Source organism: Chrysemys picta, chromosome 11, assembly GCF_011386835.1.
Source record: "Chrysemys picta bellii isolate R12L10 chromosome 11, ASM1138683v2, whole genome shotgun sequence".
In the NCBI taxonomy this organism is placed as follows: Eukaryota; Metazoa; Chordata; order Testudines; family Emydidae; genus Chrysemys; species Chrysemys picta.
The window spans coordinates 8,498,735-8,511,219 of record NC_088801.1 but is presented as its reverse complement, the minus strand read 5'-3'; the positions used below and the strand labels follow the sequence as shown (position 1 = coordinate 8,511,219).

The 12,485-nt window shown below is 48.1% G+C and overlaps 1 protein-coding gene across 13 annotated transcripts in view; it reads right to left on the bottom strand.

The window, feature by feature from the left end:
- PTPN4 (protein tyrosine phosphatase non-receptor type 4) overlaps positions 1–12,485 on the bottom strand; it is a 227,045-nt gene that overhangs the window by 74,333 nt on the left and 140,227 nt on the right. For all 13 annotated transcript variants that reach the window (XM_065560477.1, XM_065560487.1, XM_065560482.1 and 10 more), the window contains one exon: positions 599–667. In XM_065560477.1, the coding sequence (XP_065416549.1) occupies positions 599–667 (69 nt within the window). The remainder of the gene's footprint in view (positions 1–598; positions 668–12,485) is intronic.

Genomic DNA, 12,485 nt, shown 5'->3' with positions numbered 1-12,485 from the left:
GCAAATATTTTAAAGGGAATTACAATTTTAGAATATTATCACTGAATGAACATACCCATAAACTCATAAGCTTTCAACAGAATGAAGGTAAGAAAATTCTTCTTGTAGAAAATTTTATTATTATTTGTACTGTGGCCCCCCACTGTGCTAGGTACTGTACAGATTGGAAGACAGTTCCCACCCTGAAGAGTTTGCAATCTTTTTTTTGCAAACACATAAAAAGGAAGAAACCGGAGTATCCTTTTTTCGGTTATGTGATTCCCTACCGCTTCTGCCCCCCTCAGATAAAAAGATACGTTCCAGTATTCAAATTATAACTCCTTGGTATGGGTTAAACTCCACCAAAAGATCAGCTCACAAGAGATAAAGCTTGCATGTCCATTATTTAAAAAAAAAAAAAAAAAAAAAAAAAAAAAACAGAGAAAAGTAGTTTATCATAACATCTCCATCCAAATATACTGGTATTCGGAGGAAGCTTATTGAAGTGCTCTAGCATGTGTCAAAATTACCACCAAGTAACCTACTAAAAAGTCTAAGTTGAAAGAAGTATTAATTACCACATAATTAAATTCCATACAAACAAATGTAAATAGCTTACCTGGCAAATACCCTGTCTTTGTTTGCTTTTTCTTTACCATACTGCACAGACTGGACCTCTGTCCTCCCACTGAAAGAAAATTACAACATTGGAAATGTAAAAGAAACTTCTCTACTTAATAAATATAGGCAAGCTGTACCTCCTCAGCTTAAATGCTAAATTACGCTCTCAGTTATGTCCAAACCATCCCACTGACTTCAGTGGGTTTTACTAAGGGTGGAATTTGGATTTACGTATTCAAACCCAAGTCTCTTCTTTCACCTTAAAATCTGTTTTGTAACACAGAGAGATTTAGTAATATTTATTCCATCTACAAAATAAAGCTCTATCTCTTTTTCCATTTTAATGCAGTCAGAGCAAGCGACCTACATCACATACTTTCACCCTTTGGAGGCACTTAATACTGTAAATCCTCCCTGCCACAAACACTACTAAAACAAAGAGCATGCTCTCTGTATTGCTCCCTACTTCCTTTAAGGAGCCAGTTTTGAGTTCACTCTTGAACTTCAGGTGCACACACGGCAGGATTCTGGGGCAGGTAATTCTGTAGTTAGCAAAATAGATAATATGGCCCTACTCACCATCCTAGAACAGGAAGAACTGCAGCTAACTACTAATAAACAGAGAAATTCAGGTAGAAAAATTAGTTCTATTAATGACCAAAAGAGGACATCTTGCTAATTTAAAAAAAATTCCAAAACAAAACAGAAAAACATTGCTTCATGAGTCAGATAAGGGTTTACTTTGACACTTGTAAATGCCACTAAACAGGCCTTTTAAAAGCCTATGCCTATAAAAGAACAGGAAGTTAGTTACTTGTCATTGTAGCATTTTTGTAAAAGGTATCTAGTGACAATAGATCATCAACTTGTGGATCATATTCCTATTATGAATATGGGTCAAATTTCTGCATAGCTTGAAGGTCTTAACTATTGCACTGCCTCATCATTAGAGGAGTACATCTGCCTCAGTTACCCGATGGACAGTAACTTCCCTGCCTCTATTCCTTAAAACAATTTAACAAAATAATTACACAGAACTCTGAGGCCAAAGTGGTTGGGGGAATAGGTATCTATGTTAAGCTATTTTCCCAGAATAACAATGATCATTCCTTATCTTAAAAAAAACCAAACAACAATAAAAGAGAGAGCATGGTCTACAAGACCCAGGATATGCGAGCTGCCAGGGGGGTGAGGGGAGGGGAGAGACAGACACGGGACCCCCAGTGCTGTCAGCTACCACGGGCAGCAGGGACCCCTGAGCTCCAAGCCACTGGGGCTGCGGCAGGGGCCCCAGAGCTATCACCCACCACAGTGGTGGGTCCTGGACTCCTCCCCGCCCCCCACACACCCCAGAAGCAAGGCTCAGACTCTCTTCCCCTCTGCTTGAGCTTCAGTCTTTCCCCTGTCAAACCTCCTGCCCTTATATTTAGTAAAAGTCACAGAAATGTCACAGGGTTCCATGAATTTTTGTTTATTGCCTGCGTCTGTGACTTTTATTAAAAATAACAGTGAAAAAATCTTAAACCTTAATCATGATGGTCTCTTCTGTCCTTAAAGTCGATGAGTCTCAGGGCCTCCCCTGGGCCTGTATCATTTTGGATGGCTCATATAGAATATATTTTCCATTTGAGAAGTTAGTCTTGAGGGAACACTCTATCAGTAGTGCTCAGCAGTCAAAATTCAAGGCATCAGGTGCAACATCTGACTTTTATTCTGAGATATTATGTCAGGGCAGGTTGGGAGGTGCACAAGGGGCTATCTGCAACAAGTCTGACAGCCAAAACTGCCTCAGCTTGAAGAGAAAGGAGAAGCTCTGGACACTGGGAGGTGTCCATCCATGGTGCCAACTCAGGCCATGCAGCTGTAAGAAGGAGCTAGAGAGGCAGTCAGTCCACCATGCCCCTTATACTCCCCATGCGGAGCATGAGGAGAACGGTGCTTGCAAGAATTCTCTGGTCTCAAAAGGAGTGCATGTGTACACACAGTGGAATATACACAGGTGCCAGCACTCGAAGAATTCAGCAATCCTAACAAGATTCTTGAATGCTTTTAAGTCATCTGTTACCAGTACTGCTTCATCAGGCAATGAAGATGAGTACCTGTAGAGGTGATATAGGTTGCTATTGTTTCTGATCCCTTTTTCTTGATCTTCTGGCGTAGGTAATCTGGCCAGAGACAAGTGATGAGGGAAGTGACCTCGTCGTTGAGCATGGTGTACTACAGTATCTTCAATAGGGCTGTGGTGCCATAATGTAATATGGCTGACTTGTGTATTTTTGGCCCGGCCAGTGTCTTTCCTGATGAGCTCACAGCGTCTGAGCCCTGCAGGGAAAACTAGTATAGTTTTCTGTGGTGTTCATCACTGACCTCAGAGGAGAGGATTCTCTGCTGAAGAATGAGAGAACATATGCTCCAAGGACAGAGAGTAGGAATATATCTTCTCTAGGGGCAGCTCAGCTGCATATGACGTTCTCTGTAATGGAATCTGTACTAGTAGGTGCTTTGACATCAATGACGATCCCAGTTCTCCTAGGGGCACATCAAAACCAAGAATGTGTCACTTGAGCTGGGGTCAGTGTTGGAGAAGTTTGTATCTGTGTCATAAGCTGCTCCATATCCTTACCAGTCCATGACACCATGCAGAGAGTGATGGTTTTATTTCCAGACACTTTATATTATCTGTTCTTATAGGTGGACTCTGAGCTCTGTCTGGAATCTCTGTCTCTGTGCTCAAAGCACCTCCTCCTCGTGCAGACTTCAATGCCCCTCCCTGTATAGCCCCTCCCATGGCTATATAAGGGCTGCACCGTCCCAACCTCCTTCTCACCATCTTCGGCTAGAGTTGGAGCTCTTAGCATGATCTTTCCTTACATTTGTCTTCATAGCTCTTTGTGACTTTCTTTGTATATAATTATAGTTAGTACCATTAGTTAGCAGTTAGGTGGTTTCTTCCAGTGGGATGCCCTTGTGACTGGTTCGATCACAGAGACCCCCTCGGAACTGTCACCTGACGTGCTGGAATTACCTCTGAGCCCGTTTTCCCTGCCAGCTTCGGACTCCAGAACACTGCCTTGTTGAGCCAGACACGCTAGCCTGATGCAACACAGACCTAGGTCTGGTCCACGCCTACAAAGCTGCAGACTTTAACCAAAAACTGCTCAGCAGGTCACCTATCTCCAGTACCCAGACCCCAATGGGATACAAACCCCAAATAAATCCGTTTTACTCTGTATAAAGCTTATACAGGGTAAACTCATAAATTGTCCACCCTCTATAACACTGATAGAGAGATTTGCACAGCTGTTTGCTCCCCCAGGTATTAATCACTTACTCTGGGTTTACTAATAAACAAAAACGTGATTTTATTAAGTATAAAAAAAGTAGGATTTAAGTGGTTTCAAGTACACCTCTACCCCGATATAACGCTGTCCTCGGGAGCCAAAAAATCTTACCGTGTTATAGGTGAAACCGCGTTATACTGAACTTGCTTTGATCCACCGGAGTGCGCAGCCCCCCCCCCCCCCCTCCCCAGAGCACTGCTTTACCGCGTTATATCCGAATTCGTGTTATTTCGGGCTAGAGATATACAAGTAAATCTCACCCTCAGAGATGTTCAAATAAGCTTCCAATAACCTAGTCTGGGCCCAACCCTTTCCCCTGGTACAATGCTTGTTAGTTACAGCAGACATTACTTAGGTGGAAAGCAGGGGTGTTCTCATGACTGCAGCCCCCTTTGTTCTGTTCCACCCCCCTTTTATAGCTTTTGAACAAGGCAGGAATCTTTTGTCTCTCTGGGTCCCCACCCCTCCTTCTAAATGGAAAGGTACCAGATTTTAGATGGATTCCAGTATCCTGTGACACGGTCACATGTCCTTTGAGACCCCAGTGGAACTTGAGCTTCACCATGTACTGGTTCAGACCCCGTAGATCCACTATGGGCCTGAGACCCCCTTTGGCCTTCGGGATAAGGAAATAACAGGAGTAAGTACCCCTTGCCCATGAACTCCTCGGGCACCGCTTCTATCACTCGTAGTCCTAGGAGCCGCCCCACCTCCTGCTCAAGCAGAGTTTCGTGCGAGGGGTCCCGCAGGAGAGACGGGGGCAGAGAGTGGTTGGGCGGGGAGGAGGTTAACTGGAGGGTGTAACCCCGGGAGATGGCGTTGGGGACCCTTCGGTCTGAAGTGAGCTGAGACCATTCTGGAAGGAAAGCACAGAACCAGTTGGAGAAGGGAAGCTTTATTGGGGTTGGATCCCTGATGAGGACTGGTGGGTTGCCCCTGAGTGTCCCATCAAAATCGCCTTTTCCCCGCCTGCTTGCCCTTGGAGGATCCAGGCTGGAGGGCAGGTGGAGACTGCTTGTGAGGGCATCTCTTATAGTCCCGTTGCTTCTTATGGGCGGCCTCGTACTTCTGGAGGGCGGCCGGGGGCGGCATCTGCTGCGGCTTGAACTTAGGTTTTGCTGGAGCCAGAACATAGAGACCCAAGGTCTGGAAAAACAACAAGGAGTCTGGTGGCACCTTAAAGACTAACAGATTTATTTGGGCATAAGCTTTCGTGGGTAAAAACCTCACTTCTTCAGATGCATAGAGTGAAAGTAGTAGTAGTGAGGTTTTTACCCACAAAAGCTTATGCCCAAATAAATCTAAATGTTTTGGTAGATACAGACTAACACAGCTACCCCCTGATACTTAAGGTCTGGAAGGTCGTGCGAGAGTCTTTCATTCCATGCAGCCTTGTATCTGTTTCCTCTGCGAACAGAGCCTTCCCATCAAACGGGAGATCCTGCATGGAAGATTGCACCTCGCTGGAGAGCCCGGAGAGCAGGAGCCATGACGCCCGTCTCATGCACACCATGGAGGCCGCTAAACGTGCGGCCGTGTCCACAGCATCCAAGGCAGCCCGCAGGGAAGCCCGAGCTGCCGTTGCCCCTTCCTCCACCAGCGCCCTGAACTCCTTCTTATGCTCCTGGAGGGAGACCTCAAAGTTAGGCAGGGAGCCCCACAGATTAAATTCATACCGACCCACGAGGGCCTGATGGTTTGCCGATCGTAACTGGAAGCACGAAAACGAATAAATTTTTCTTCCGAAAGAGTCCAGTCTCCGAGAGTGTTTGTTCTTTGGGGTCGGGGCTGGCTGACCCTGTCGTTCCTAATGGTTGACCGACTCAACCACCAGGGAGTTGGGCGCCAGGTGGGTATATAGATACTCATGCCCTTTAGTGGGTACAAAGTACTTGCGTTCTGCCTTTTTCGATATAGGGGCCAATGAGGTCGGTGTTTGCCACAGGGCATTTGAAATTTTAGCCACCCCTTCATGGAGCGGCAAGGCCACCCTACCCAGTGCCAGTGGGGACAACACGCTCAACGGGGAGTCTGAGGGCTCCTCCATCTCCTCTGCCTGGAGGTGGAGACTTGCTGCCCTCTTTAAGAGCTCTTGGTGGGCCCTGAAGTCCTCCTGTGGGATGGAGGAAGGTGGGGCCACAATCGCCTCCTCCAGGCAGGGTGAAGAGGCCGGTGCGGTGCTTTGGGTGTCGGCTGGCACCGGAGGATCCACGACCTGGTTGGACTCCGGGCATGGTACCGAGGACGAGCGTCCCACCGACTAATTTCTCAGGGGTCTGGAGAGGGAGGCCGATGGTGCTTCCGAAGCTCCGGCCACCGAGGGCTGCGCTGGAAGCCACGGTGCCCACTGGTACCACTGGGCCAGCCATGACGCTTGGTGCCACTACACCTGCTGTGGCACCGGCAGGGCCTGGTTGACTGGTCTGGCCCGTCGAAGGAGGGCTACGAACGGAGACTGGGCTGGCGTAGGATCCGCTGCTGTCTCTTGACCAGGAGGAGCAGTGGTGCTGGGATCTGCGAAGGTCACAGGACTGCGATCTCGATGGTCACGGGACCGGGACCGATACCGATGGTAATAGCTGCTCCGCAAACGGCCTCAACGGGCGGACCCACGACAGCGAGGCGCCGGCGATCAACGCCCGGGGCTCTGGTGCTTTGGTGGAGACTTGGAGCAGGAGCCCAAGCGGGAATGGCGTCGACGACCGTGCCGTGACTTACTGTGGTACCCTCTCCGAGACAGGGACTGATGACGACGTCCACTGCGGTCCTGTCAATGTCTACTCTCTGAGGAGGACCGGTGCTGCGAGTCCGGGCAGGACAGAACCCAGCCCGAGAGTCTGGTCGGCGTCGAGGGCAATCCATGTGGACTCTGCCCCGAGCGGATGAAGGGCGGTGATTGGCATCGGGAACGTTCCCTTGACCAAGATGAGTACCAAGCCGGGGGCGACTGCGGAGATCCCAGCATAGGCTTGTCTCTGGAGCATGGGGCCAACATTGGCGGTGCTCCAGGCACCAGCATGGACAAGACGTCCCGGGCCGCCTGGAGGGCTTCAGGGGTGGACGGCATCCGGACATCCAGAGAGGCCTGTTCCAAAGGGACCAACCTACTCCGCTCTACGTGAGTCAGGGGCCTAGGTCCCAGTGGGGATTGAGGACTGCCCAACATGGGCCTAGCCTCTGTCCCAGATTTCCCTCGGTGCTGCTGCGAACAGGGAGTCTTCTTGGCCCTCCTGGTGTGCCCCATGGATGGGGTGCGGTGCCAACTAGTCGATGGCATAGGTGGATCACCGCGTACCAACACCGCGGTGCCCAGTACCGGCTCGGAGCGGCGTACCAGGGTCGAGGTCAGCGCCGACTCCATCAGAATGGCTCGGAGCCTAATGTCCCTTTCTCTTTTGGTCCGAGGCTTAAATGATTTGCAAATCTTGCACCTCTCGCCGATATGGGTTTCTGCCAAGCAGCGCAAACAGTCTGTGTGCGGGTCACTTCTTGGCATAGAACGCCGACAAGAACCGCATGACTTAAATCCCGGGGCTCGGGGCGTGCCCCGGCCTGGGCTCACTGACTGACTAAACTAACTACAGGTACTAAATGAATGAACAGTTCTGGGGACGAGCTACAGCAAAACTGGAGCAGAGCAGTTCCAACGCACCTTCACTGGTGGCAAGGAGGAACTGAGGGTGGGGGGAGCGCACAGCTCCCCTTATACCGCGCCAGGTAGGCGCCACTCCAGGGGTCGTGGGGGGCGCTCCCCCCTACCGGTACTGCTAGGGGAAAAACTTCCGGCACCGGTGCACGTGACGAGCATGCACACCTATTGTGGAATACACATGAGCAATCACCCAAAGAAGAACAGCTAGCCAAAGACAAACATTTTTTTGCTATTACTTTTGGAAAGTACACCATAAGCAGAAAGGCTAATAAACAACCAGTGGGGCCACTGGAGGATCAAGATACTAAAGAAGCACTCAAAGACGATAAGGCCATTACGGAGAAACTAAATGACTTCTCTGCATCGTCCTTCACGGTTGAGGATGTGAGGGAGATTCCCAAAACTGAGCCATTCTTTTTAGGTGACAAATCTGAGGAACAGTCCCAGATTGAGGTGTCATTAGAGGAGGTTTTGGAACAAATTGATAAACTAACCAGTAATAAATCATCAGGACCAGATGTTATTCACCCAAGAGCTCTGAAGGAACTCAAATGTGAAATTGCAGAACCACTAACTGTAGTTTGTAACCTATCATTTAAATCAGCTTCTGTACCAAATGACTGGAGGATAGCTAACATGACACCAATTTTTAAAAAGGGCTCCAGAGGTGATCCTGGCAATTACAGGTCAGTAAGTCTGACTTCAGTATTGGGCAAACTGGTTGAAACTATAGTAAAAAAACAAAATTGTCAGACACATAGATGAACATACTTTTGGGGGAAGAGTCAACATAGTTTTTTGTAAAGGGAAATCATGCCTCACCAATCTACTAGAATTCTTTGAGGGGGTCAACAAGCATATGGACAAGAGGAAATCCAGTGGCTATAGAGTACTTAGATTTTCAGAAAGCCTTTGACAAGGTTCCTCACCAAAGGCTCTTAAGCAAAGTAAGCAGCCATGGGATAAGAGGGAAGGTCCTCTCATGGATCAGTAACTGGTAAAAAGATAGGAATAAATGGTCATTTTTCAGAATGGAGAGAGGTAAATAGCGGCGTCCCCAAGGGGTCTGTACTGGGACCAGTCCTATTCAACATATTCATAAATGATCTGGAAAAAGGGATAAACGGTGAGATGGCAAAATTTGCAGATAATACGAAACTACTCAAGATAGCTAAGTCCCAAGCAGACTCCAAAGAGTTACAAAAGGATCTCACAAAATTGCATGATTGGGCAACAAAATGGTAGATGAAATTCAATGTCGATAAATGCTAAGTAATGCACATTGGAAAACATAATTCCAACTATACATATAAAATGATGGGATCTAAATTAGCTGTTACCACTCAAGAAAGAGATCTTGGAGTCATTGTAGATAGTGCTCTGAAAACATTCACTCAATGCAGCGGCAGTCAAAAAAGCGAACAGAATGTTGGGAATCATTAGGAAAGGGTTAGATAAGAAGACCGCAAATATCATATTGCCTCTAGATAAATCCATGGTACTCCCACATCTTAAATACTGCGTGCAGATGTGGTCACCTCATCTCAGAAAAGATGTATTGGAATTGGAAAGGTTCAGAAAAGGGCAACAAAAATGATTAGGGATGTGGAACGGCTGCCGTATGAGGAGAGATTAATAAGACTGGGACTTTTCATTTTAGAAAAGAGACGACTAATGGGGAATATGATAGAGGTCTATAAAATCTGACTGGGGTGGAGAAAGTAAATAAGGAAATATTATTTACTACCTCTCATAACTAAGGGCATTTTTAGTAAAAGTCATGGACAGGTCACGGGCAATAAACAAAAATTCATGGCCCTGTGACTTGTCCATGATTTGTACTATATACCCCCTGACTAAATCTTGGGTGCTCTGGGGTGCCCACTGGTGCTGGGGGGGGACCTCCAGGGTGCCAGCTGGTGTGGGGCGCCAGGGCACCCGCTGGTGCTGGAGAGGGGCCTCTGGGGCACCCACTGGTGCTTGGGGGGGGGGGGGGAGGAAGATCTGGGACCGCTGCTATTGCTGCTGGCAAGGAGTGGCCCAGGACCGCTGCTGCTAGTGAGAGGCGACCCAGGATTGCCACCGCTGCTGCTGGCAGGGGGGGGGGAGAGACAGCTCGGACCGCTGCCGCTGCTGGGCGGGGTGGCGCAGCTGGCTCTGGGCTGCCCGAGCTGTTTGGGTGGCCATGGGATCAGTCACACCTGCCAGCTGCAGAAGTCATGGAGGTCCTGGAAAGTCACGGAATCCACAACTTCCGTGACCTCCATGAGAGACTCGCAGCCTCATGACATAGGAACTAGGGGTCACCAAATGAAATTAATAGGCAGCAGGTTTAAAATAAACAAAAAGCAAGTTTTTTTTTCCACACAAAGCACAATCAACCTGTGGGACTCCTTGCAAGAGGATGTTGTGAAGGCCAAGACTATACAGGGTTCAAAAAAGAACTAGATAAATTAATGGAGGATAGGTCCATCAGTGGCTATTAGCTGGGCTGGGCAAGGATAGTGTCCCTAGCCTTTGCTTGCCATAAGCTCGGAATGGTCAACACTTGATGATTACCTGTTCTGTTCATTCCCTCTGGGGCACCTGGCATAGGCCACTGTTGGAAGACAGGATACTGGGCTAGATGGACCTTTGGTCTGACTCAGTATGGCCATTCTTACGGCTAGGCTGTTCATCCGGCGTTGAGCAGTCTGCACCTCATTGCATGGATGCCGCATTGCTAGATGAAGATAAAGGGCTATGCTCGGAAGCAGTTTGAGATATTCTGCTTAGTAGTAGAAAACTAGCCAAAAGGTCCACCTATACTTTTAATGGAAATGGTTTTCGATTTGGGCAATGTCCAAGCAAATTCAGCCCATGTTAGCACAGATTCAAGACATTTTGGATTATCTAATGCATTTGAAATCTTTAGACCTCACTCTGAGCTTCCTTAATATTCACTTGGTCTCAGTTTTTCATCCTCCCATTCAAGGTAAGTCGATATTGTTAAACCCTTCAATGGTGAGATTTTTTAAAGGGTATTATCCGTCTTTTTCCACTGGTAAAGGAAGCAATACCACTGCGGGATCTTAAGGCACTGGAGGCACCATTCAAACTGAAAGCAACATGTTCATAGGCTCTCCTCTCAGTGAAGATAGCCTTCCTTGTGGCTAGAACATCTGCAAGAAGAGTCAGCAAGTTGCAGGCCTTAATGGCAGATCCTCCATATACTCAATTCTTCAAGGAAAAGGTGGCATTAAGACCACACCCTATCTCAGTTTCACCTTACTCAGGTTATTTACTTACCTATATTTTTTACCTCCTCACACAGTAGAGGCTCATGAGAGGGGTCCCTGAAGAGGGATAGGGAGGGAAGGTGGGGAGGGAAGGTGGGGAGGGGGTTTGAAAAGAAAGGGGATGGAGTAAAAGTTGAAAAGTGTCTGCATGATCTGCACCGGGGGCTGTGTGAGTGGTCGTGCTGGGAGCTGTGGCGCATATGTCGGCACTGTAGCTATGCCAACGTGTGCACCGAGCATGCATTGGGGTTTGAGGATTGAGCCACGGTCTGCACTGGTGCCACGCCGCTGTGTGTTGATCGTGGCTTTGGCTGAGTCGGTGCCAAGGCATACGGTTTCGATTTCCACTTAGCGCCTGTGTCCGAGCTGGCTCTTTTAGAGTCCTTAGCTCTAGCATTACTGGCAGTGCCGGATGGTCCCACACTCTCAGCTCCAGGCACTGAAGGTACGGTCGGTGCCAGTGCAGTTTGCCCAATTGCGGAACGGCACTTCTTGGCCAATTCCTGCATTGGGGATGTAGTTGGGGGCGTAGTTACCCACTTTTTAGACACATTTTTAGCAGGTTGATCAAAAGTCTGAGCAGAGGAGGGACCCTGGTCAGAAGCATGGTTGGCGAGGCTTGTCCAGGGGTGGGGGCGGGGAGGGCGGCGGGTCTGGGCTTCAGGCTGACACATCAGTCTGAGAGACTTCTCCATGAGAAGGAGTTTGAGTTGCAAGTCTCTAGCCTTTCTTGTTCAGGTAGTTAAGTTAAGGCAATGAGGACACTTCTGTGTAATGTGTGTTTTGCCTAGGTGGCGCACACACTGAGCATGTCCATCCGAAACAGGTATCGAGAGTCTGCAAGTGAGGCAACTTTTAAAGCCCAGGAAACTGGGCATTCCTGTCAGGGAAGGCGTTGCCCTCATGGAGGCTGACTATCCTAAAGGGCTAAATGAAAACTAACTTTGAACTGTAAGACTTTTTTTTTTTTTTTTTTTTTAAAAGAGGCGACCAAGTACAAAGAAAAACAAATCAACTATCTAAACCAGGGGTCGGCAACCTTTCAGAAGTAGTGCGCTGAATCTTCATTTAATCACTCTAATTTAGGGTTCCCCGTGCCAGTAATACATTTTAACGTTTTTAGAAGGTCTCTTTCTATAAGTCTATAATATATAACTAAACTATTGTTGTATGTAAAATATATAAGGTTTTTAAAATGTTTAAGAAGCTTGATTTCAAATTAAATTAAAATGCAGAGCTCCCCGGACCGGTGGCCAGGACCTGGGCAGTGTGAGTGCCACTGAAAATCAGCTCGCGTGCCGCCTTCGGCACGTGTGCCATAGGTTGCCTACCCCTGATCTAAACTAATAACAGTAGTAAATGAGCTAAAGAACTAAGTAGTGAGGCGCTTCTAAGTGCTCCAACTCATAGCCAAGGATGGTAGAGAAGGAACTGGGGGTGGGGGAGAAGGTTGGTCGCACAGCGCTAGTTAACCGCCTGAGGCGGCACGAGACAGGGACCACGCCTGTGTGACGTAACTGGACACTGCTACCAAAAGTCTCCAATTATGAGCACAGGAGCGCACAAAGACCTAATGTGGAGTTCCCACAGGGACAGCACTCAAAGAAGAACATA